This window comes from Plodia interpunctella, chromosome 8 (assembly GCF_027563975.2).
Source record: "Plodia interpunctella isolate USDA-ARS_2022_Savannah chromosome 8, ilPloInte3.2, whole genome shotgun sequence".
Taxonomy (NCBI): Eukaryota; Metazoa; Arthropoda; class Insecta; order Lepidoptera; family Pyralidae; genus Plodia; species Plodia interpunctella.
The window spans coordinates 5,250,487-5,277,743 of record NC_071301.1 but is presented as its reverse complement, the minus strand read 5'-3'; the positions used below and the strand labels follow the sequence as shown (position 1 = coordinate 5,277,743).

Sequence of the window (27,257 nt, the reverse complement as noted above, 5' to 3'; positions counted from 1 at the left end):
GGGAACTGATGCCAGTACGGCTTCAGTCTTAACTATTAATAAAACTATACTTCATCTACGAATACATCCACAGACACAAATAAATATTATTACTCTCAAGAATACTATATGTAAATATCAAAACAAGTGTTCACACTCTCGGCCATCATACATACATATACTTACTTTAACCTATATTATGATTATTCTAACTTCTAAACTCTATTCTAAATTCTATAGGGATCACTTTTGAAATTCAATTCAATTCCTTTAATTTGTAAGTACTGCACGTACTTATCCATATATAGAAATATAGTATGTGTTATAAGTGTAACATAACGCTAATATTGCATGCCTGAAAGGGTAAACTGTTGAAACTATATGTATTGTATGTGCCACACCTTGTACTACACAGTTACTGCAATAAAGATATTTGAGTTTGAGTTTTGTATTTTTCAGTAAAAAGGGATGATATTATCTGATATTTACGAAAACGGTCATGAAAAATTTAGGGAATTCCAGTAATATTTCCAAGAAACAAATAAAACTTTTTTTTACTTCCTTTTGCTCTACAACTATAATGTCTATACAACTGTCCTTTATAGACAAAATAAACACAACTAGACTTTTAACCATAGACAAGTGACTTGACAAGAAGAGTAGATAGTTTGCTTTGCCAAAGCTATAGCATAATATTTTTAATTTTAATAGATGTAGAAAATAAAGGTGTCATTTGATTATTTACTCCGATTATTTTCACCGTGTAATTAAGGTAAATGTATAATTTATTTATTTTATTTAAATACTACTAATGGATCCTATTATATCAGTCCAATAATCCCGTTTATAATCGTTTGTAGGTTAGATTAGTACGATCTAATATGCAGAACAACCCCCAGGAGCTTTCATGGCAGGCAATACAGGCTATCGTGGGGGTTAAACTTCCTCCTAACGTACTTCGCTTTGACGATATCGGATTCCATTTAGTGAATAATTCTGTATCAAGTGCAGAGGATTCAGATTCCGATGTGGAAATTGTTGAAAATGACTGGGAATCTGATAACAACGTATCTTCGAAACCCGAACACTCGGACAATGAAAAGACATCGCCAGACAGAGAACAGAGTGAGTCGCCTGTTCTACATCTCGTAGAGCCTGATAACAATAACTCAGGTAAAGGCTCATTAGATTACAAAGATTTTTTAGAAAAAATGGATACCAAAGAAACATCTGACAGGGAATGTTTGCCCCACACACCAAATGACGACGTCGACTGCTCTAATGGAAATGTAATGTCTATTGAAAATTATCTGGAGGTCACACTTTCTACTGAATCTGAGACTAGTCATACTTGTGGCCAATGTAACCAAATGTTTTCCAGTGAACAGTTACTCTCTTCACATAACTGTAGTGCCAAATCCACTGAAGAAAAGAAGTACCCTTGTCATGTGTGTGCAGAAAAGTTCCCTAGTTATTGGGAGCTCAGGAAACATATGAACAGTCATTTTCCTGGGATGCTTGACTCTAAATCAAGCTTTTGTCACCTTTGTCAAAAAGATTACACAAAAACTGGATTTATGAATCACTTGCGAAAGCACACAGGTGAAAGACCGTTTGTTTGTGAATTGTGTCACAAGGCATTCTCGCAGTCCAGCTCCCTGTCTATACACATGAAGTTCCACTTGAATGTCCGGAAACATGCCTGCACTGTTTGTGAGAAGAAGTTTGTAACTAAGAGTGAACTGTCCCGCCACATGACTGTTCACACCAAACAGAAGTCATACTACTGTGGGGTCTGTGACAAAGCGTTCACTCGTTCTGATAATATGAAGAAACATGAAAAAACTCATGGATAGATCCTGAGTGCAAGTCAAGTGAAGAATGTCATGTCTCACTACCATACACTTTCATGCTACTGTTTTTAGTTGTATATGATGTATTTTACAACTGCCCGATTCTCTAATTGCCAAATATTTAGTTTTTAGATTATTATTTAAATCTTGCATTGTTTTATACCAAATAAAAAAATATGATCTAGTTCATAATTTTAGTCATTATGGTGTGTCTATGAGAGTGTTCACACTCTGTGTGCTACTGTAGTTGCTTTTTCTATTAAGGATTTTATTTATGCGATGTTTTAATGCATGTTTGGGTAATATTAGTTTTAGTAAAATGCCTATACAGGTGCTCTACAATAAGGTCATACATATCTCAATCCAAAGTTGCCTTTTAGATTATGATAAGGTTTCAACAGTGTGTGTATACAAGTTGAATATCCTGAATTTTAGAGATATATTTTGTATTTACATTAGATAATTCAGTCTTTCAAAAAATTTGAGGCCTTCTATTAAATGTCACAAAGTAAAATTTGTTCCTGCTACTTTTACAAGCTTTAAATAATGTAGATATATTATTGACCTTATGAGGTATTTAAATACCAGTTGTAAAGCAAACCTAAGCCAAATTTTAGATATTAAGTATTTCAAGTGATTTATATATGAACTGTGTTGTAACCAAAGCAATAATATTGTTAAATGTGCCTATTTTTACACAAGTATACCAAATCCTTCTTAGATATTAGATTAATTGAACTCTATGTATTTACTACAAAAGGTACAATGTTGAAAAAAATCTGATGATCTTTAAAAAGCAATAAATTTATTCCTTTAAATGGTCTCAACAACAAAGTCTAAATAGGCAATTTCGATCAAATAGAATAAATTTTAATTTAAGTATAGAACCATTTTTAAAATGTTTCCTAGAAATTAACCATCACAATTCTAAATGAAATTTTAAGTGTTGTTACTAGTAGTTATTATTAGTTATTTTACTGTGTAAAATAATTTCAGGCACCAAATAATTTACTATATTATACTAAATCAAGAATCCAAAGATAAAATTGGCAAAGATACCAAAGTTGACTATTATTATTACTGTGCCACTTCGATTTTATAAACTGGTTGTAGAATTTGGTCTAATGTATATCTAGCTGTAGGCAATAATCATATTTTAATATATTTATTATTGTATTTAATTATTTAGATGTTTAACTGCATGACTTGTTCATAGATTTAGAATTTGATAATGAGCCAAATAAGCAAATTTTCGCAAAAATCTACAAGACTGACAATAATATTCAGAGTAGATATTAACTCGTGCACAAACATTATTTATTGATAATACGAGAAATAAACAATTTTGTAACTATTTATCTAAAATGCACCTTGTTACTCAACATGACAATTAGAATAAGGGTAATCATTTAATATGAATTATTTTATGGAAAATTGTAATAATGTCGATTTTATTAAAGAGTTGTTTGTTGAAATATATGTTTCATTTTATGTATCTTTGTTCACTACATAGGCGGTTTTCCCTTTGTTCTAGGTTCGCTAGCGATGTCTGCAAGGTTACGTAATCTAAATCCCTATGAATTGCATAAATATCTAGTTAACGTGTATTGCTTGAATGCGAAGGGCGCTACGCGTTTGTTGAAGCGCGACACATCCAGAGACCGCACAGATCTCGATGTCATCAGAGAAAACCATAAGTTCCTCTGGGAGGAAGATGACGTCGCTGAGACATGGGAGCAGCAGTTGGCTAAGAGATATTACGACAAGCTCTTCAAAGAGTATTGTATTTGTGATTTAACTAGGTATAAAGATAACAAAGTAAGTTTCGATTTCATATTTGCAAAATTATTTCATTCTTTTATTATTTTTACATTTTGAAATAGGTATATAATCTTAACCTATATGTATTTTAATGTTAATCTTAACTTTGTATTGAGATACCTAAGAAATTTGAAATGCTAACAAATATTATATACCTAACTACCAAATTTTAAAAATAATCGTTACGACTAAAAAATCTTTAAAAGGTTTTATCTGCAAAACAGTTTATTGAATAGCACGGACAGCTGTAGCGAGTGGGTTTTGAATATAACTATTTACAATAACGGGTTTGTGAAGGCAACGTTAGAGATAATAATTCACGAGTTCAATTGTCCCCCGACTCAAGCCTGAGATAGGGACGGTCCCCTACGTAACTCAATTACTTTTTCCCCACGAGACCTTTCTTTGTGTGATGTACTGGCTGGGGAGTGCAACAAAAGCGGTACTGCCTTTCTGTAGCCTAAATATAGCGCGAGGCACGGTGCATGCGCATGCATCCGCGGCCGGGTGGCTCCGCTCTATTACATTATAACGCTGCTGCGCAGGCGTACATCTGCTCGGTCGATCATCTTAAAATTAAAACATGGTTTCGTTTCGTATGAAGTGCGCGTAAACAAGTGGGGGAATGTTAACTTTGCATTCACAATAGAGGGTTTTTTTCCAAGGCAAAGCTTGATTTTATTGAATTTCATAGGTTCCATACTGTCTGTGGATAAAACTGAATCATGAATGGTGGATCTATTTCTCGTTTTTTCTATACTTACCAATAAAATATCTTGAAATCGTTATAGTACGAATCACGAGAGGTGACCACTGCGCAGAAGGCAATTTTTAGGTCTCTTTGGAGGTGCGTGGTGAGTCGCGGGCGGAAAGTGTCAAGACGGGAGAAAACAGAACAACGTCATTGGTGCAAAACGTTATTACTAGCTGCGCCCCGGGATTTTGCTCCCGTGGGAATAAAAAGTACCCTATCTATAATTCCAGTTTATATTCTACTCGTGTACCAAATATTATGATATTTGGTACACGAGTAGAAGTATTTACAAATAGATTTTACTTGAAAGAGTAACAAACATACATACATACCTACACAAGTACTTACATCCTCACAAACATTCGCATTTTTATTATTAGTAGGATTAACAATTTTGTCGTATAACGTCCTACAGATAAGGAACCTCCTTATAGTTTCGCCATGTCCGAATGCGCTCTAGCTCACTACTAACTACGGAACCTTATACTGTGCGTACCCGATTCGCATTTGGCCGGTTATTTGCCTCAACTTAGCACCCGGCAACTTCAGACGGACGTCGGTATCCCTAGTTGTCAGCCATTAGCGCAATATCGACCAAACAAAAAGTAAGCAAAGTTTTGCTCAGCGGCGATCACTTTCAAGGCGTCGTCGTGCATTCAAGCAAAAACGGACTAGATGTAGGGGAGCGGCGGCATTAAGTTCCGGGCACTACCGGGTTTTTTTTCTCTTTTGGTTGATCTAAGATGACGGTACTCCGTACCCTATGGCCCCGCGTATACAATACACACAATAACTACTGTTAGATAAATTGCAATATCTTCTCTCTGTATTTATTTGCTTCATGCTTACCTATAGGACCTAGGTGCTCTGCTTTTGCCAATTTTATTCGGAAAAATCTCTCTTTAACTTCCTTTATCTTTTCATAAGTAATTGTCGTGTTTTCAATTTTTTGTTCTCATCCATTAAAAAGTTGGCTTTGAGATGGCGCGTAGAAAAAGAAGTCGTTATGGGCAAAGGACAATTCCAATGTGGGAACAAGCATTGCAATAGTGATAGCAACCTCAAGTCGTGGGAGGTGAACTTCGCCTACGTGGAAGATAACGAAAAGAAAAATGCACTTGTGAAGCTGCGTAAGTATTACACTAAGTTCCTATGAACTTTTTAGTAAAAACCACAGGTAAAAACATTCGCCTCCATATTTTATATCCTCAGATTATCATGGAGCATAATCCGAGGTTTAATATAATAATAAAAAGGCATTAATTGATTCTTTCTTCAGGTCTATGTCCAGAGTGCTCAAAAAAGTTAAACTACAGGTCAAAAAAGCGCGAAATAAAAAGACTGAAAAAAGGCCAGAAAAAAAGGAAGCGAGATAAAAGCAGGCAAAAATCTGATGACGAAGAAGGAAGATTCAGCCCTCATACTCCAGAACCTGAAGATTTAGAGCCAGAGGCGGAGACATCTACCTCAAAAAGCGTAGAGGATACTAACGCCGATTCATTGTGGAAAAAGGGTATGTGCCTATATTCTCAAAAGTTTGGAGTATCTAGACTAGGTTTCTCCTAAATACTTTTCCCATAAGCAAATCCCATCTGACAAATTTTGTTATCTTTTGTCGATGAGTCGAGTTCTAAGTGGGATAAGTTTATTATATAGGATAAGTACGGAATAAAACGCCCTGCTAACGACCCCTACCGAGGGCAGATACCCATACCGGCCCATACTGTTGCCCGGCAACCGTACATGTGCCGTGGGTCAGGTTTATCTTAGTACCCCTGCTCAGTATCGTTATACTTATTACAACTTTGTCCCGGGGCTTCGCTCCCATTAGAATTTCGGTATTAACAGTACCCTATGTGTTATTCCAGGTTATTTTCTACCCGTGTACCAAATTTCATAACAATTGGTCCAGTAGATAATGCGTCAAGACACACCTAACACACAAACTTACTTTCGCATTTATAATATTAGTTGGGATAGTTAAGATAGCGATCTGCCGCTGAGAAATTATCTGTTCTCGGAAGTTTCCTCCCTTGAAAACTCCCGCAGATGTTCAAATTCTTATCGAAAATTGCACAGGAACGATCTAAAGAATATTTTCGCAACTTTTTGACAGTTTCTTTTTAAATAATTTTTCCTACACAGTTTCCGAGTAGGTATTTCAATATTTTAGAAAATTTCGAGAACGGACATCACTAATCTTATTCTAATCTTGCTAATCAAAATAACTAAATTTGTTTCAGCCCCTCAAGACACAGAGGAAAAAACACGCGAAGAGGAATTCGAGGAATACTTAGAAGACTTGTTATTGTAAGCTGAAATAAAACCCACTCTATTAATTATATTATTTTATTTCGTTTTAATTACATAATACATATTTAAAAATCTGTCATCAATTACATTATGGCAAATAAAATCTGCCTTTTGGGGATTACGTAGAAAGCCTCCATCAATTTTTAAAGGATTTCCCTAAATTGTTGGTAGTTAAATAATAGCTACAGACCAAGAATACAGTTTTATATTTATGCATCAAGGAAATTAATATGAATTTGTGGGTAAAAAAAAATATCAATACAAGAATTACCAGACCAGTCCAATGTTTGATATTAATTAACATAAAGTTTTCGTATCCATATATAATAATTAACAATAGCTAAATGAAGACATCTTAATCTAAATTCTAAAACGGCCTTAAATCATTTTAGAATAAAAACAGCTCAAATTTTTTTGCAATACACACGTTTAAAGGCTTCTGACTGAGCTATAGCGTTATTCCTTACTCGAATCTATAGTTGATAAAACTTAAAATATCTAATTTTGGTTGGGCTGACAAATAAAATCTCAAATAAACTAACAAGACTTTTTTAACGATAAATATAATATATTTACGTACATACATTCGAATCATTACATAATACACACGCGTCATTACAATGTTGAAATTCTTGGCTCCAATTGAAGCTTCTTCAATGTAACAGCCTAAAAACACGGTAACAGTATCCAATCACAACTCGCGCGACCCTGTGTTCTCTTACGTGACTAAGGAAACATAGTCAAATACTGAGGTTTATTTCCGAGAAAAAAAACTGTAAAACGTGCTTAAGCTAAAATTACGTATAAATATGAAGCAACACAAAGCCACCAAAATTGAATTGAACATAGAAAAAAAAACCTTGTTTTCAATCCTCCTACCACACAAAGTCTCATATACTTGGCAATATCAATCATATTTAGATGCGTGTATTACTATAGCTAATAGATATAGATGAAATAACAAACTTATTATTATTTTGTTAATTTATATATTTTATTATTTCGTACAAACGATATCGTATACCTTGTCTGTACTACATTTTTTTATAATATATATCCTATCTATACTATAGTGCTCTATAACTTTACATTTCGCTCCAAAGAAACTGCGGGAAAATGTTAAGGAATTCGTATCATTTATTGATTGGGTGAGACAATGGAAAATCACATTACAATAAACCCGAAATAGGCACAAATATCTAACAAAACATTTAATCGATTAGGACTTGCTTTATGATGGTTCTGAAAATATTTACATACTCATTAACACGGCTCATCAAGCCTCATTCATTAGTTAAGTGTCAATTCAGATCAAACAGAAATATATTAGAGCATATTAAATTTAATAAACACAAAATGCGAACGTGTGGTTATCTCTCTCGGTTTCCGATTTTAATCTGAAGTTGGTGAAATTTAATTTGGAGAAATTGAAATGTAATGAAATTAATTTTATCAAAAATACCACATAACACTGGGGAAACAATTAAAATCACTTTTCGTTTGATCTAATTTGACCCATTGGACAAAACACGGAATTAAATCTGTTGCTACTGAGCTAATAATCACAGAATTGACTATTCGAATAAGATTGTCACGCAACTTCAAAACATTCTCATCATATTTATTGGAAGCTACATTCTGAAGTAGCGAAACAATCGACACAATTAAGACCGATCATTTTGTTAAAGTTGCTGTAGGACTAAGATCGTGTTACCAAACTGCATTGTTCGGGATGAAGCAAAAAACACTATTTGCGCTAGTTCAATCGAAAGTCGTTATGTACGAGCAACTTGAACAAAATATAGCGGCGCATATGAATGGCGGGTGTAGTGTGGGGTCTATTTCCCGTGCGCCTTGGCAACGTCGTCGTCGTCGGAGCAGTCCTCGTCGTGCGTGTGCGTCAGCTGGCGCGGCGTCTCCGGCCGCGCGTGCGGCACAGACGCCGTTGCCTGAGGTCAAAACATTTAATCCTAATAATATTAGAAATGCGAAAGTATGTGAGGATGTATGTGTGTATGTTTCTTCCCAGGGTTTGGATGACGGGTAAAGTAGGAGTGGTGTAATACCGAAAGAAATCTATAATCCTATGGAATAAAATACTTAATTCTAGGCTAAAGAAGTGGAAAAGACGCCATTCCTGGTTAAGAAACCTGATCGACTGGTTCGGCCGCAGTACCACCTAGTTATTTCGTGCAACGGCTTCGAAAATAAAAATCGTCATGATGCTGTCCAACCGCCGATAGGAGAGGAATACAAAGAAGAAGAAAACTGTAGTGCATAATCTTATATTTTTTTATTTTCGCAGAAAATAAAAAGGAATCGGCGAAAATGTGATGGTGGCGCTAGTGAGCCTCGTTCCGAAATGCTAGTGTTTTGTAGCTTTGGTCAATATTATTTAATTTAGAATATGACGTGAAAAAGTACCTGTGTAGCTCTAATTTGTTAATAATTATTTATATTTGGCACGTATGAAGTAGTGTACCTTAGGGTCGGCGGGCGCGGCCGCGGGCGCAGCGTAGTAGTGCTCGTCCGAGGAGTCCTCCGCTATGATGCAGTGCGACCGCGCCGCGCTCGGGTGCCGCGATCTGCGTCCAGGGCATTCAACTGATATTAAACTTACATTTATATCATAAGTAATAAATATATTTCTTTTTAATATAATTTGTAACACAAAAAAACTACATCTAATTTTTGTGATGTTACAAATGTCACATTTTCGACATTCGCAAATGCGAATTTTCAATAATCACTTTTTTATTAGTATTAGACTTAAATTAGGTACCTATATAATTACTATTAAGTAATTTGCGTTTTAAACATTCGTATAATTTAATTAATTAAAAAGTGAACGTGGTCTCCTAGTGCTCTACTATTTCTTTAAGTTTGAAACTATATACATATTAATGTACAAGATCCACTGAATGTCTATAGCTCAAACAGAATTAAATTAATTAAATTATGCGAATGTTTAAAACGATGCGAATACACGTGATATCCCTAGGACCTAGCATACCGACCTGTCGATGGTGGGCGCGTCCACAGTGAAGCGCTGCTCGTGCGCGACCGTGGACTCGTGCGGCATGAGCATGGCCGGGGCGCGGAACATGTAGCAGAACGGGTAGTACATCAGGTTCAGGAACGACGCCGCGTACAGGTCGGCGTACCTCACCACCTGTAACATTCCATCGTCATACATACATTTTGATGACGCCCAAAGACATTTTTATAACGTTTAGTCCGAACGGAAACAATAAGAGATCGTCCATAGGTAAATAAGTCGATAACGTTTAGGCTTAGTGGGGATGGATTCAGTCCCACTGTATGGCGGCGACACACACAGCACGTGTTTCACATGGAGAACAAGTTTTTGCCACATGGGCATATCATTACAGTGAGGTTTTGTTGCATTCAACGTATGAAAAAATCATGTCCGAGCAGTGAATCGTTGAGGACTTTACTCGTCGTTAGCCTATCCCGGGTGCACCATGAGGTCGTGCTTAGCATAATAATGCATTGTCATGAATATTGAAGGGACTTCGAAAAATTTTAACTCTTTAGGACAAGCGGAAGTAGGTGAAGTTTTACTTGCAAGATCTTGTAAAAAGAAAAGCAAACCTGCGAAGAGAAGAAGGTCTGCCGTGAGCCGGAGCGGAACAGCGAGCCCAGCATGCCGTACGCCAGGTCCATCTTGTGCGTCACGTCGCGGATCGCCGCGCGCAGCTTCGATATGTCCGGCTTCTCCTTCGTGCTCGAGTCCAGGTCTCTGCCGTGACGCAAACAATTCACAATGAACCGTGTGTTGTACTATTTTTGTAATCCTACTTAATCAATATACGGGCGGAATAAAATAAGCTATTTTTAACGTTATACATAACGTTAAAAATAGCTTATTTTCTTCTTACGTACACGTAAAGGACGAATAAAATGTATTGATTAAAATAAAGCACAAATTTTTTATTCGTATTTATTTGAATCGTAGAATGAATAACATTAGTAGGCTAATATTACACCTAAATACTAAAGTTTTTGAGGTTCTACGTGTGTATATATTTGTTTGTTACTCATTCATGTAAAATCTACTGATTGATTGATATAAAATTTGGTAGCTGTACTTATAGTTTAGGGGTGGAATATACCCTGGAATAACCAGGCGTAACAATCTAGTATAATATAAATAATTTTCAAGAAATTATGTGGGCCGATCCCGGCGGCACTGCAATGCCGGGCCGACCCGTGCCGGGAGTGGAGCGAGCCCCGAACATCCCGTCGGATCACAAAAATCAGTTTAATATACTGGTCCCCCGGTGGGGGAACTTTCAGATATTAAGCTGAAAAGAACAGATACTACACTTTGATCTTAGCCAAAAGGCCGAGAAGCGATAACTGGAATGGTAAAGTCAAGATGGGGTCATTCTGAGCGAAAAAATCTCTATAGCGCGTTTATGAAAATGTTAGTTTGCACATGGCGCCATCTATCGGCAGGTTAGTTAATAATATAAAATGCACCTAGGAAGTGTTTATAAAGCGTTATATAACAATTTCGCCCATAATCAATATTTATTTTTTTACATATAATTATAATATTGTTTATGACATTGTATAAACATTAGTAAAAGCACAATAATTCACGTTGACGATTTTCAGTCGTCTCATCTTGCTAGATTTGTTATATGCTCATTTTAATGATTTGTTAACATTAAAATTATATTAACATTATATTAAATTTAAAATTATATTAAATTTATATTAACATATAAATTAATTGTTTCAGCTAACATTTTAATTGTCGCGCAATGTTTTATTGTAACGATACAGGCCTAGCCTATGGGTTAATTTGATAATGTCCATGTATTATTCATATTTTTACACAAATTATTCATCTTTATTACTGAGACAGTGACAATAGATTTGGTAAGGTAGAATAGACACTAAATGTTTATAAAATACGATTTGACAATTATTCACTCACTTGTACATATCTCCCAGCTGTATATCCAGGTTCTGTAATTGCGCGAACAGGGAGCACTTGTCTGTCCACACATGCAGCTCCTGCACCAGCTCGGGCACTATGAGGAAGGTGCGCCAGCCGCCTATCTTCTTGGACTTGAGGATGTCACCGAAGATGTGGTCACCGATGTATAGGACATCTTTACCCTTGGCACCGATCAGCTCCGTAAATACGTCACACGAGCCTGTAAATGAAAAATGACATAATTAAATATGTAAAACTACACATAATAAAAGCGAAAAACACTCACTCACTCTCACATATGACGAAATCTCGAAAACTACTGAGCCCATGAAGATGAAATTTGGCAGGAACGTAGATTGTGACTAGGAGACGTCCGCTGTGAAAGGATATTTCGAAATTCCATCCCTAAGGGGGTGAAACAGGGGTTGCCAGTTTGTATGTAACTTCGAAACTTGTATGAAATTTCAGTTTGTATGAAAATGTTTGAGAACTTTATTATTTTTGAAGAGAGGTCAATGAAACATTCGGCACGCGTTACGGGAAGCGGAAGTGGGACACGTAGCGGGAAATACGATGGGGCACATTGCGGGAAAAGACATTGCAGGACTGGTTTCGGAACGAGACATGTAGCGGGAAACAGGGAATTGAACTAAAGATGACGAAAATACGAATTTGAATCATAGTAATAAATATATTTTACCAGTCTTAGAATACGCAATAAAATAATAACTGAAATTTTACTTCGATTCCTTTTAAGAACTGAAATTCACGCGTGCGAAGCCGCGGGCAAAAGCTAGTAATTGTGGATTTTCGCACAGGAACATTATTGCGTTCTGAGATGAAAGAATGGGTTAAAAGCTTTACGACCAAATCTCATCAAGACGAGGTATACAAAAAGGCTAGAAGGCGTCCTATCTCCTACTCCATTTTCGTAAGTATAAGTACATGAGTAGATAAAGTGTAAAGAGGCAACAAACAAACCCACTTTCGCATTTTTAATGCTAATTGGGATCACCATCCCAAACGCAATGCTTGTTTCATAAGATTGTGTAAAATATCTAGAAATATAAAGCTGCCGGAAATCATAATAGATACTCAATGTAAGCAGAAACTAAAAATAATATTTCTACGCGTTCTTTTTTTATTGTGATAAAAGAGAATTACTATATGCATCATAAACACGACGTGATTAAGAGTCTCGCAACTGTGTAAAGCGCATTGTATCGTATTTCCTAACAGGAATGCCTCGTGCATACCTGTTAGGAAATACATCAATATAAAGTTATACTTCTCGTCATATTTCATTGGAATCTTCTCGAATTTCTTCTTCAAATTTCTCAGTTTTAGACGTTTATTGCGATTTAATAAAGTTCACTTAAGTTCCTGTCTACTTAACGTTCTAAATCGGACTTGTACATAATTCCTTGTAAAAACTATTAGTTTTGTTTCGTTCATGGACTAGCAAGTATTGATGGTACTGTTAGATAGAGTGAGTAAGAGTGGTACACTGCAATACTGACATAGATCGATGAGTGGGGTAACTATACATTGAAATAGATTTTCATATCGATTATCTACTTTACACAGTAATAAGGTTTATATTAACGGGTGAGCTATTTTTAAGAAGGCATGGCTGTCACAGGGAAGATAAATAGTTATATAACGTAATTAAATTCAATTGTAATTTACCTCCGGAATACACATGTTTCTCGTGCAAAGGACCGACGTGGTGACCCATCTTCAGCGCGCCGGTGCGAGTGTCCACTTGCCGCAGAGTCGTTCCCTCGCCGAAGAAAAGTGGCTTCTTAGCGTCCACTACGATCCAATCGAAATACGTCTTCCAGTTCCTGTGAGGATCATCTGGCTGTAAACAATTCAATAATTACTTTTGAAAACTAGATCGGACTTAAAATTAAGAAACGTGTATGTTCATTTTTTTCGTTCTAGTTTTGTTAGACGTATTAAAACTATACTATCTTTACTGAACACATTGCGCTAATGTGGCTAGTTTAAAAAACCAAATTATCACAGGCCTATATTTATCTGGAATCTAGGCACTATAAAATATTTGCATTACAGTAGATACCTAAGTAACAATAGCCTTAAAATATGTGAAACTTAGTCATACCTACGTATCATTTTCAAATACGTGGACAATAAGGATAGCACAGTATATTAAGCACACACTATATACTTGTTGCATCACTGACCTTGGCACCGTGAGGGAAATCAAACAGGTAGCTCATAATTCTGTCTGTAAAGTTATAGTCGCTGTTCGTCAGGATAAAGATCTTGGCACCGCTCTCTTTTATCCTGGACAGGAACATCGGCAGCCTCTCGTCTTTCTTCAGGTACAACTCTATATTCTCTATGGTTTTCTTTTTGAGATCCCCGTGGATGTGGACGTAGTCTACGGCGGTTCTCACGTCTTGGAAGATGGACCTGAATGACATTGCCAGGTCGCCACATCGTACACCTGTTTTTTCTCTGCAACACATCAATATTTGAGTTCAAATTTGACTGTATTTTCTACAGTTCAGTCAATTAAATTTTAATATGTTTTCGCCATAGAAAATTACTATGTACGAGTATTTTCCTTGTTCTTCTTTGTTTAAAAAATATTGTTTAATAAGCATATCGATAGTAAAGCGGTGTATGTTGTAATTTTTATGCGTGATAACCACTAACAAGTTCAATGGTTTATTGATAAAAATGTGTAATGTACCAGTTATTGACATCATGATGACGTTAGATCAGACGACTTGTTTTCCGGCTTTGTGACTAACAAAAAAAAACACATATTATTCTAAACTACTACAAGTGCAATTTTAGGTTTAGAAGTCTATAAACTGGAGTTTCTTCTCATATCAGACGGATTAGTAACGTAGTTTTATAGGTATTCTATTTTAGAATTGGAAAATAACCTGCTGTCTAGCTAAACGTGGCATTCGAGTTTCACGTCCCGTGGTTCTGTCTACCCCGTTAGGAATAGACACTGGATGTAATATAATATTAGCCATAAGGATTCTACATCAAGATATATTCGACCATAACTAAAAATAAAAGGTATTTAGGGCTTTAACCTTCAAAGGTGTCAAGTAGCCCGTTACAGCATCCGCGTTGTCGGACCAATCCGAAATTTAAGTGTGTTTGAAGGGAAGACTCATGTTGGATATACAATTCTATATTTAGATTAAATAGGCGTTGATCAGTTGTTTTATACTAATGTGTGATTTTCAGTAAAGGTGGCCATATGTGGGTCACATATAGAAGTTTATTTATATCCACTTACCTTGTATACTGTGGCGAGTTAGTAAAGAAGTCTATTAAACACGCTATGAGATATGTTTCTGGCAAGTTGAATAATGTGTTCAGCACATACACTCTTGATTCGTCTAGTGTCAGGAATTTGTTTGGATACAATTCGTATACTTGTGAACTGAAACAGATTTAAAAATGTGATAACATTTCGTGGTAATATAATTGTACATTTCAATGATTGTATTTTGCGCTCAATACTTACTGCTTAAGAAACTCGAAACCATGTACACATACTAATATGTTTCCGTAGGCATCTACTTTTAATAGGTTACCATATAATGTGTCAAACCATAAGCCCCTGAAACAAAACGATACATTTTAAAATCTAAATCTGTGAATATTATGAAACATCACAAGGTAGCGCTCACGATACAGTTCTTATGTTCGAAACATTTACAAATTATGTAACTTTATTGTCGCCAATAAATAACTATGTCTTTATTGGATGTCCACAATTCGAGCAGCTAAAGTATGGTTTCTTTACCTGACTGGGAATGACGGGTCGTATTCAAATTCTAATATTTCACGAGGATAACCTTTCGATACTAGTCTTTCTTTAGTTAAATTAAATCCTAGAGTTTCGTATTGCGGCGATTTGTACTCTGGAAAATAAGCAAAATAAAAAAAATAATAACGTAGGTACACAAATCATACATATTTTTTTATCATAATGGGACTGTCATAAGGAGAAGTGCTTACCAGCCAATGTGTAGTCCATATCAAATCCGTAAAACTTAACATTTTCTAAATGTAGAGATCTATTTACGAAGATTCTGCAACAAAAAATATATGAATTATTTATAGACGCTCTATTTATGAGTGTAACATTCAAAATTAACATGGAACGAGTCACTGGCTTGCTGGAGCATGATGCGTAGTTAATATTATCAAAAAATGTAATGTAACAAATTTTCTGTACAGTTTGTCTAAGTTTTCTTTAAATATTAAAAACTGGGGCAATGCACCAAATAAAATGTAGTTATTTCTATTTATGGAAAGTTATTCATTATACTAGTTGCCAACTGACATGTTCTGTTAGCAAGCACACGTCATTCACGCGGTACATTCGTTACGACATGGGTTAATAACTAGAACTATTACAAATCCATAAAATATTCTATAAAATAATCAGGATAAAACAGCGGAGTTCGACTTTAACTTATATTACACTGAGATAAGAAATTAAGTAGTCCGTGCCTCCACGGGCAATGCTGACAACAGGCAATCGCCAAATATGTTGCGTGTTAAAATGTGAAAGAATAAGGGATTACACCGATAATCACAGTAGTGTTTGTACATAATGGTAGACGAGTCGGAATGATTTGGTACCCAGCCAAAAGGTGGGTCTAGTGCTAAAAAATATTTTGCAGAATTTTCTTACACACATATCATATAATAACATATATAGACATTCATTCGCGACGATGCCAAATTAGAATTTGGTAGGTATACTTGATCGAGTTATGATCTCTCTCTAGATTCCTAGATGTTGTTTGATGATCGCAAGTAATGCAATGTAATGTAGTTTGGGCGTTTGCGAGAACGAGTGTCCGAATATCGAGAAAAACGAAAACAAAATAATGCAACATACACTGAAAATAGATTTTAATCGAAGGAGGAGCCTTGCCCTTCTCTAAGTGCATGTTCATGCAATTGCCATGTCGAATCTAAAATTAGAAGATTCGAGTTTGGTGATTACTGAAACCAACAGTTTAATAGCATTTGGCCTAGATCAAGCAAAGCACGCGACGACCGCCCACATGGCCACTTGGTACACACTTACGTCACACTTAGCCCGATAAGAAACTTGTACGCTTGTCAGCTAAACTATACGTTATGCCAACCAAAAACTGCCTGGCAGTAGTATTACTGCGACTTCGAAAGCCGTATATTATTCTTATTACTGTCCCTATCACATAAATCGGATTTTTCCTTATTCCTACTAATGGAATATTTTAGATACTGTATTTGCGTCGTTATTTAGGATACAAGCACCGGTTTAGGTATTCCTTTGTTTACCGTACGATTAAACGTCTAACTCAAGACGAAATCTGCCTACAAATCGAATCGCTGTGATCATCACAACAAAGCTTATAGGTACATAATTCTAAACTGATAAAGAAGGATTTAAAAAAGCTTGCCACAATTAAGTCAATATTAATACGTATGTTAACAATCAGAGTTGCTTGCAATTTACGCCAAAATATTCAAAAGCTGGTTCTACTACGCTCCATATTATACCTACCTAACTGCTTACTTTAAAGCATCTGAATAGAAAGCAGAAAACTTGACACTTTGCTGAATACTTTCAGTAAAGTTTCTTACTGGTAGTACCTACGTACAGCAGATCATCCAAATAAGTTCATTTATTTTCGTTGGATCCCAGTTTAGTAGGTATTTATAAAACAAAGTGCCTTTAACGGGGCACCAAATTAAGGTTTTAGAATGTATTTAAAGGAATGTATTTTAGGCACAAGGATTAAAATCCTTACAGTTACTTCATTTTTAATCGATAAACGCTGCATTGACCTACGACCTACATTACGGCAAATAACGTGAGTAACTTTTATCTACTTACTACAACATTTCCATAACGTTTAAAAAATCCATTGCAGTCTTGCAGCGGAACACCTCATATCGAATAAATATAAACGACATTGGAAAATGAGCAAGCCAGGTGTTATCCAGAATTAGACCTTGGCGCCAGAACGCAATGTCCAGATTAATAAACGATCCGAGTTGACACTGCGCCTGTCAGTGGCTACAAATTAATCAAAACTCAACAATAAATCAAATCACAGAAAAGCTACAGCTACTTTACTAGACACGAGATAAAATCTAGGGTACAGTTACGCCCAGGAATTTCATCTAACTTCGTGAAATGCGGTCAACCGTCAAATGTTAGAAACAATTGCATTCGTTCTTTGTTTCCGTCTGTGGTTTTTGAGAAGTTGTGTTTGCTTGGCCTATGTTATATAGGCTACAGACGAGCCACGCTACGTACGTGTTTTCTGTATTATGGGCTACATACTAATAATAAAAATATCCAGCAAAACAGAACATTCTGACAGGCCTAAAATATGATAAACGTTACATTGTTTTCGTCCAATGAAGTCCGTTCGTCACATTGTCGGCATCCTTTTCAACGCATATGTATAGAGTTATTTCTTCGTCTTATCTAATGTTTATAAGCGACAAATATTGTAAAATCGTTTTTACAAGAAGACAATCCTTCACATCCAAAGACAGCTAGACGGTAGTAGATGATATCAGCAATTACTAATTTAGGTGCGCTAATGCCCATGTCTCGAAAAAGAAGCAGATATAATACTTCGATTCCGAAAAAAAGTAACAGGAAATATAGTATGTAGAGTTTCCATACAAAAATAATACGAAAAGAAAAATAGGACCAAAATTATTAATCACGAGCATCATTATTTCGGCAGGTTCCATTCGTGCTAGTATGCAAACATTGCATTGTATCGCTAAAACAATGGTTTCAAGGGCGGCATATTATGATTATGACATAACTCACTCGTTCGGTGCTGCTGTATATCTGTCTCCTGTTCCATATGAGGATCTCTTGGACTCAGGCAAGAGGTTAAACAAATCTGTTCCGTTCGCCATAGTACCCAGTAGCTTCATGGTACAACAACACGACCGCTTTCTAAGACAACTTCCTCTACACTAACTTTAGTTCACAAGTGTCTGTTAAGACGGCCCACGCTTCGGAATGCTAATTACTGTTAAGCAATTCTTGGTATAACACCTATATCACTAAACATGAACAAATTGGTTGTTAAATATAGCGAACGTGCCGACTCGTGTGAGATTCGAGATTGCATTGACACCGGAGTGTGCGTGTAAACGCAGGAAGCATCTGACTGAATATCCTTGACAGTAACAAGGTCAGGTAGACCGGTTCAGGTAACTAAATTACAGCGTATTACAGCAGTAACTAGAAAATCATCTTGATTGATCATAAACATTAAGAGATAAGATATTGTCAAAAGTTTATATTAAGACGAGATTATAAATCTTGAAACGAATCAAGTACAACTGTCTATTTTCACAAATTACTCATCATAAAAATCCAATTTTTGTTTATAAAAAATAATCGTTAAAACTGTGACAACATAGCTCATTTCTATTCACAAGGCTAATATAAAAATAACAATATATTTTCTATATACATATAAATGACTTAGCGCGACAGCTGCTATTTGGTAACAATGCTTATTTAATTACTTATTCCATGCTTTTGACGCAGTAATGGATTACAGCTTTAAACGGCTGATGTTTACATGGTTTAAAAGTCGAAAACACAGCTGCAGACGTGAGTTAGATCTATAGGTACAAGTAGATATCTAGATGGATTACAATAAAGTAGTGCGGGTTCCAGTGGGGTCCGGAATGGGATGCAAGGCGCATGGGGGCGCGGGTGCCAGGAAGCGAGCCAATCGATATAATTCGCCGGTAGAGTAGACACCTACTTTATACATATTTTGATACGGAAAATAAGCATTTTTTATAATTAGGTTGGTATAAATAGGTAAATGTTATGTAAGTACATTTTGATATCTATCTAGCAACTAGTGCTTTTAAAAAACATGTTTACGGAAATGAAAATGCATTGTTCTACGAGTAAACATACATCGATTTAACATGCTTAAAAGTATTATATATTGCTGTATCAAGTTGTAGAGGTGAAACCCTCAGCTGATAATTTATATTCAGCCGGCATCAAAACAACGAGTCAATTGAAAACAAAGCGACCAAAGACAAAAGAGTTAACGACGTAATATTTCCTGACTCACGACATTTATCATCTGGCTACTTCCGAGAACTACAAGTAATTGATATAGTTTCGAAACCTTTTGGTACGCATACCTATACATATATTACTATAATACCTAGCTAATTATAAATCAGATATAGCAGACAATGTAATAAAATTAGAATTAAAATTACTTCGTCCTTAATCTAATGTAGTTCTCGCTCGAAAATTTCCAAACCATCAATAAATTAATGTTACTGCCAAAGTATCCAAACGTAAATGAACTTTCAGTTTCCAACAAAGCGAAAATAAACACCGATGTTGAGAATGTGAAAATCCTCGTGTACACACACACGCCGTGGACGGATGTTCGACAAAATTCAGTTGACAACACTCGAAGCGAAATCGCGACACCGAGTCAAGATCACCGTGATATTGATAAGAGATAACAATCAAGTTAACGAGAGCAGCTTGGACGGCGAACGGCGGCGTCGTCGCAGACCATAACGTATACTGACGCTTTGTCGGTGTAGCGATAGCATATAGCCTGTCTACATTTGCCGCTTCCCCCACAGCCCGGTGACTTCACCAAACAGCTGATTCATGCACTGCGTACTCATTCAATTGTTGCATTTGTTTTCTACACTCTTTTCTCTCTAAATTCATCATTGTTAGGATTTTGATATAAGTCCTATTTCGACGGAAATTAATATGTATATATAATTTTCTCTCATCTGTCATTGTGCAAGCAAAATAAGTTAAGGAACATGATGTATATTTCCGTGCGGAACAAATTCCACACTAATGATGGAAAAGTTTTCAATACGTGACGAAATATTGACATGATTTAATACATTAACGGCGTTATTATTTATAGCATCACTTGATAAGGGTCATTCATTATAAATACTATATATCTCCTTGCACGTTACAAATTGTTTAATAAATTACTTATACATTTAAAAACATTTTGTATCAACCGATAATACAATATTATTCCAGTATTTCATACATATACGTATTTGTTGCCTTATACTCTTTTTGCACAGTGTACGAATCTGGCACTTCCAAATTAAAATTAATGAAAACATGTTGATAACAAATATTTTAAGAGCTAGAGCGATAAATACTCGTATATTTAATTTAGCCAGGTTTTTATTCATTCGATCGTGATTGTATCAAGCACATAATGAACAGTGGACATGGATAATATCCTTATCAGTAAGCTAGCTACATAGATGTATTAAATAGTTCTTAATACCTACCTAGTTACTTGTTGACAGAGAATGTAAATCCGTATCCATTCTAATTTTATAAAGATGAAAGGAAAGTCACGATCACGACAACGAGTGAATAAATATTATGATGATAGGTAGGCGGTTGGTATGGTAACTATGTATGTATGTATATGGAATGATATGGATGATGTAAGTATCGGTACAGTGTTTTTGAGCCATTTGCCTAAAATGATCGAGATATGTTTATCTCATTTCCATCTGTGGGAAATAAAATGTCATTTACCATTGCCATTATTAATAAGTAACAAAATAATAAAGTGCCTATATTTCCGGAATAATGTATCCAAAATAGTCTTTCATTTCAAACTTAAGACCTGGTTATTAGACCATATGACCATGTTACAATTTGGATGAATACTTTGTGTATTATACTCGTACCTTACGAGAATAAATAGTAAATAGGTATGTATAAAAATAATTGTATTGCAATTAAGACACCCTATAGGTATATTGTTCAAAAAGTTTAAGTTGTATGTACTCTAACTTAACGCTAATATTGCATGCCTGTACCATTACACTGTTAAAACTATTGTATTATATGTGCCATTTATACCTTGTACTACACAGTTACTACAATAAAGATACAATAAAGTTTGAGTAAAAGTGCCTGTGAAAGTCTAAACGATTTGATTTGTGCAACGAAATAATTTAAACGTATAAATATAAACCACCGATATACAAACCTGTGCTCAAGCACCCTTTTGTCAAACCAAGTACTGTGCATGGTGGAGAGTGACTCGGCAAAGCTATCCAACTCCACTTCGCTCTTGTCGCTCCGTGCTAGCGGCTTGCTAACACCGACTTCAGATTTATCAGGTATTTCTACGGCCTCGTCGTCTGCTAAGAAAGCTACCACTGGTCGCTTTTTTTTCGATGAAGAATTTGCGCGTGCGCGAATATCCTCCGGATTTACCGTCGGAGACAACGGATAGGCACTTTCAAATGCATCGGGCATTTTAAATATGTATATTTAATTTTAATTCAAATAAAAATTTGCTCCAATAAACAACCAACTTGTAACAAATCTGGAATAGAACTGATGAGCGTTGTCCTCACGTGCAAGGCAAGCTAGTAACGTTTTGTGACCCCACACGATGATAACTTTTGACTGGTCACATCTGATGTAAACAGTTGAACAAAAGCAAATTCTGCTTATCTTATTATATTGATAACATGTATTAAATATGCAGCTGGAACTTACAGTCACACAAACTAAAAAAAAAACTAAAATAATGGTGTCTTGAAGTATACACACCTATGTTCAGCACGGCGGTAATATTTCTTATAGACATATGAGTTGTCTTGATTCATTAATGCTGAAATGGTGCTCTCCATTTCGAAAAAGTTTAGTTTTCTTGTCTTTCTAATTAATGTGAAACAAAAATATTTTGAGCTTAAATGTTTACAGAAAATTCCTGATAACTTAAACATACACTATCTTGATGTCTTCTAGTGCCAATACCTGTAAAAATTAAACAAACATTCAAAAATTAGTTATATTGAATTTTTTTAAAAACATAAATTGTGTAAACTATATATTATATTTATGACAATTACAGGCTTAATAATTAAATGAGCATATTTTCATCAGTATAGTAAAAATAACTTTCAGGGTCCAATAACCTATTCTCAAGGTAACTTATAAAGTTTAAAATCTAAGAGAATATTGTTTAGTTCCAAAATAAATATAAGTACTCTCTAGCTACAACAAAATGGCCACAAGAATGTAGATCCAAGGATCATTTTGTGACAAAATCCATTTAAAATAAAATTATGATCTATAAAATTTTTTGAAGAAATTGTAACATCAGGATTTTAAGATGTTCCAATATTCCTCTTGGTTTGATATTACTATCAAACAATATGAATTTTGTGTGGGACATGCACAATTGTAATAGCAATCTGCAGGTACAATACTACACTCAACACTTACAATACTTGACTCAGGGATCAAAATTGCAAGCTTAGAAAAGTCATTTCATTCAACAGTAGCGACACCCACACCAGACCAGATAAGTTTGCTCCTGTAACCTGATCAGAGCATTTTTTCATGCGCTAACCAGGACAATGGGGAATGAATACAACGGGTAGAACTGAACATCCACACTAAAATAGAATTCAAGTGTGAGGAGGGGATGGGGGTGGGGATATCAATCAATCATCCTTTCCCCGAAAACTTCTTATTTGTGCAAATGAATAATGTAATAATAATCCTTTACCTTGTGCTTTGGGGGCTTGGTATTTCAATTTAATGTCCCAGATATTTTAGGACTTGACATTGTGGAATTTAATAAAAAAATGTACAAGTACTACAAAAACTAAGTATTTAAGCAAGTTGGGGGTGATTGGAGGGATAACCACCGCCCCAAACCTCTCTTCCCACTAAACAATTTATTCTGTGACAGAAAAACTACAGTTACCTCATACATTTTATACCAAGATTTGCAAAGTGCAAATGACAATTGAATTGCAGGACTATCCCACTTAGAGGATTATAATAATAATTTAATTGCCATTTGTGATTGGTTTTCGATACAAAAGAAAATTTGCAGTTTCTTTTAGATAGGGTCAAAGATAAAGGTTAAAGAAAACTGAAATTATACCTACATTTAGAAACTTATATAAAATCGTACCAAAATGCTTCGCAAGTTTTCTTGAGTAAATACACGGTATCTAATTGCAATCCCACTCGCTTTTCTATTTGAACATATCTCACAAAATCTAAAAAGTTCAGAGCAATCCACCAACACACAATGTCCACACCATTTCCAAAGAGACAGGCAAGACAGACAGTCAATATAATATAATACACAATATTTGCTGACAGAGGAAGGAGTGCGTAATGAAAATCATGAATTCAAGAAGGAAAATCGCAACACAGTTGAATGAAACTGAAATGAAAATAAGAAAATGTTTCATTAGACACTCAGTGCCACTTGTCAGTCTTGTTATGTCAAACAAATGATTGTCATTTGTCACAACTCAAATTATAGGTACGAAGAGACATTAGCCGATTTAAATGTAGTACGGAGTACCAGGGAGTATTACTGCACATTTATCCCGCCAGAGTACAGCACTGTATGATAGGTACATAAAAGCTTTGTCGCCTTTTGCAGCTTGCTATGTCGATTAAAAGGTTTGTATTAGAATACTTTCATTATATAAGCATTCGTTTGTGAAAATATACAACAATATAGCATATTTGGGTGCCGAAATATTGGGAAATATATATACTATGGAATACGCCTCATGCTGTAAATGTTTCGAGCCAGTAAACTGTCGAAAAGAAGCTCGGAACACTTCACACGTGAAGACTTGTTAAAATATGGATTTCATACAGGTAAGATCTTCAGTCAAAATCTAGTTTATATATCAGTTTATGGTCATAAACATAATAAAATATTGCAGAACATAACCTTTATAGTGTTATTATTTTCAGGATAATCCACAAAATTCTTTCTTTTTCCTTTAAACTCGCACCACAATTGCGTAGAAAGGTCGTAAATCTGCAACAATATTGTAAATTTGCGCTTTTTGCCTCCATTGGCAATGTTTGTGTACCTTAATTGTACCAGTAACTCCATCTGCGCTGAGCTTACTCTGCCCTATTCCATAGTCCTATTCCAAACGTAGCTAGGTACAAAGTACAATACCTATGCCTGCAGTCCATACCTTAATACCTTGTCATTCCAGTGCTAAACCCATCGACACGACAAAAGGAAGGGTGAACACTTTAGAAAGGTGTTTTGCCTTGTGGAAGTAACGGTTTCGCTGCTTATTGTGAGGAATATTTGGAGATATAAATACTGGGCAGTCTCCTGCCATACATCTACCTGATAGAATACTCGTTTCCGTGGGGATATTATAGAAGAACTGAGTCTAGGGAGGTTGTAATACAAAATTATTTTCCTTCGGTAAGAGGAAATATTAGAAGAACGAGAATTTTCTATAATATCAGTCTTAGGAATATACTAATTACCAATCATTTATTCACTATCTTTTTCTTCATTTTAGTTATTTATCTTTATACTTTAATGTAATGTTGTTTTATCTGTGTTTTTATACCCTTTCAGTTTTTTATTCATAAAAAAGTTATGTATTTTTCTTTGGTCATTGTGTTATGTACAGACTTTAAGTACATATGTACTTGATGGCAACACTGCGTGTTGTCAATGGACAATGAATTGGATCGAATTAAATAAATATTCTATCTGTGATCTGTGTTATTTCGTATCTTTAATCTTGAAAACTCACGTCCTAGGAAATAAATTACTTGTTATTTCAACATTTGTTCTGTTTAAGATGGCATATACAGAAAAAGTGTCATTAAGTGGCACTGCACTATCGTTTTTGTTGTACGAATGTGTGAATTCTGTGAACAGTCAGGTAAAATTGTAATTATGCTTTAGTTACGTACTGTATTATTATTTCCAATTTTACAAATACCTATTTCGATTTCAGGAAGGATTTCTGATCGGGGACATAACTTCGGAAATAACTAATCACATATCAGATTCTCAAAGTGATAATGCCAGACTTGATACTCAAATAGAGATAAGAACTGTTTTGCCACTGCCATCAGTTTCATTATTTTATCTTCCAACAGGCAAAATTAAGGAGGATGTATTATCTGGATTACTTTCAGATAAAGCAAGTGAAATAGTAGGGTGGTACAAGTATAGAAAAAACACAAACATCAAACCTACTTTTCGAGACAAATTAATATCTAAAGGACTACAAAAGTACTTTGAGAGATATCATGGAAAGAAAACATTTGTTACATGCCATTTGTCTTATAAATGTTTTTCATCTGGATTAAGTCATACTTTTATATATCGTTTCGGAAAAATAAATTGTTTTGATATGTATGAGTACATGGAGGATGTAACTGCCAATTTAGGTGAGAAATTGACTGGCTATAAAAAACCTCATAGACTACCACCACAAAGTGCATTTAACAAAATTGTGAAGGAAAGTAACTTACAAACAAACTCAGGATCTGAAGCTATATTACGTATTCAGGAGGCTGTAGATGTCAGGTTAATGAATGAAGCCAAAATAGCAGCAAAGAATGAAAATATAATCAGGGCTTTAGAAGCTGAAATTAAACAAATGACTACAATATTGGCGGAAAAACAAGCAGCAGACTTGCAGTCTGTATGCAACAAAATAATAGAAGAAAACATCAAAAACAGAGAAACTGAAATGGCAGAAGCATGTATGAAAGCATTGCAAAATTTGGATGAAAAGGACATACTGGATATCCCCAACTCAATGAATAGGAACCATGTCTCTTCAAATAGTGACAACTTGGTACAATTAAAAGAAAGTGATTTGAAAGAGAGAACTCCAAGTCCGGTGCTAATGCCAACCAGCTCAACTAAACCTGCCTTGAAATATTCTTCAGTTTTGAAGAACAAAAAAGAAGTTGCCTCTACCAGTGTAAGTGTATATATTTTTTAAATTCTGTTCATTTCAAGTAGACAGATCAGTTTGTAAGCTGATGGTAGAGCAACATTTTCTTGGCAGGCAAGCTTATTCTGTGAAAGTGTTACCTTATTTTAGTAAAAATATTGAATTGCTTTAAACTTATAATTAATGTTGTAAATATTTTTTTCAGAAACAAAGCATCTGTGAGGACTTGATTAGTTTTGATGTGGAAGACAGGCAAGCAAAGAAGCCAAATGTTGTAAATGATGAAATTAAATGTTTGAGGGACAGTTCACCAGAATATTGATAAGTGCCTTAATTATTTGAGTTACCATATGTTGGAATATTATATTACTTTTTTACCAATTTGTTATTCCTATTCATTCTATGTAAATAAATTTTGTTATCTCATACAGTTTCCAAGAAAATGTTTGTAATGTTGTCCATTTTTTAATCACTCACTCATATTTGAAAAGTTTTTGAACATAATACTGGGTCTTAAGGGAAATTTCCTGCTGTCTCCTCAGGCTAAAGACAACATAAAATAAAGTGACAATTTATATCTTATAAAGAAAAGTTTCAACATGAAGATTTACAAATTTATTCTGCTCGAGTACTATATAAGATGTTATTTAATCTCAATTCTCTGTTGTAGTTGTAAGAATAAATATAATTATATTTTTGTAATTACTAATATAGGTGTCCCTTTAAATAAATATGTTTTTATAAAAAAAAATAG

At 35.1% G+C, this 27,257-nt stretch overlaps 3 protein-coding genes and 1 non-coding gene across 12 annotated transcripts; 2 read left to right on the top strand and 2 right to left on the bottom strand.

Moving 5' to 3' along the window:
- Positions 1-616: 616 nt before the first annotated feature.
- LOC128671985 (uncharacterized protein) lies at positions 617-6,746 on the top strand. Of its 2 annotated transcripts, XM_053748858.2 has the most exons (5): positions 627-751; positions 3,367-3,650; positions 5,378-5,537; positions 5,687-5,920; positions 6,651-6,746. In XM_053748858.2, the coding sequence occupies exons 2-5, from the start codon at positions 3,378-3,380 to the stop codon at positions 6,719-6,721; spliced, it is 738 nt and encodes a 245-aa protein (XP_053604833.1). In that variant the 5' UTR covers positions 627-751; positions 3,367-3,377; the 3' UTR covers positions 6,722-6,746. The 2 variants fall into 2 exon arrangements, with proteins under 2 accessions (XP_053604832.1, XP_053604833.1); XM_053748857.1 differs by lacking the exons at positions 3,367-3,650; positions 5,378-5,537; positions 5,687-5,920; positions 6,651-6,746 and adding an exon at positions 840-3,307 and having other exon boundaries at positions 617-751.
- On the bottom strand, positions 6,743-23,962 carry Nt5b (5' nucleotidase B). Of its 8 annotated transcripts, none has more exons than XM_053748839.2 (13): positions 23,696-23,962; positions 22,344-22,550; positions 15,713-15,786; positions 15,498-15,615; positions 15,216-15,311; positions 14,985-15,131; positions 13,903-14,179; positions 13,382-13,556; positions 11,690-11,912; positions 10,336-10,483; positions 9,738-9,892; positions 9,203-9,305; positions 6,743-8,669 (listed from the first exon to the last, which is right to left on the bottom strand). In XM_053748839.2, the coding sequence occupies exons 2-13, from the start codon at positions 22,517-22,519 to the stop codon at positions 8,559-8,561; spliced, it is 1,803 nt and encodes a 600-aa protein (XP_053604814.1). In that variant the 5' UTR covers positions 22,520-22,550; positions 23,696-23,962; the 3' UTR covers positions 6,743-8,558. The 8 variants fall into 8 exon arrangements, with proteins under 8 accessions (XP_053604814.1, XP_053604816.1, XP_053604817.1 ...); XM_053748841.2 differs by having other exon boundaries at positions 23,722-23,962; XM_053748842.2 differs by lacking the exons at positions 22,344-22,550; positions 23,696-23,962 and adding exons at positions 18,549-18,790; positions 20,107-20,220.
- LOC128672179 (U2 spliceosomal RNA) lies at positions 10,909-11,101 on the bottom strand. Its single transcript, XR_008404922.1, has one exon. It is a non-coding gene; the product is annotated as a U2 spliceosomal RNA (small nuclear RNA).
- Positions 23,963-25,237: 1,275 nt separating the features above from the next.
- LOC128671983 (BRCA1-A complex subunit Abraxas 1-like) lies at positions 25,238-27,254 on the top strand. Its single transcript, XM_053748851.1, has 3 exons — positions 25,238-25,474; positions 25,550-26,530; positions 26,709-27,254. Exons 1-3 carry the CDS (start codon positions 25,268-25,270, stop codon positions 26,823-26,825), a joined length of 1,305 nt encoding a protein of 434 aa, XP_053604826.1. The 5' UTR covers positions 25,238-25,267; the 3' UTR covers positions 26,826-27,254.
- The last annotated feature ends 3 nt before the right edge of the window (positions 27,255-27,257 follow it).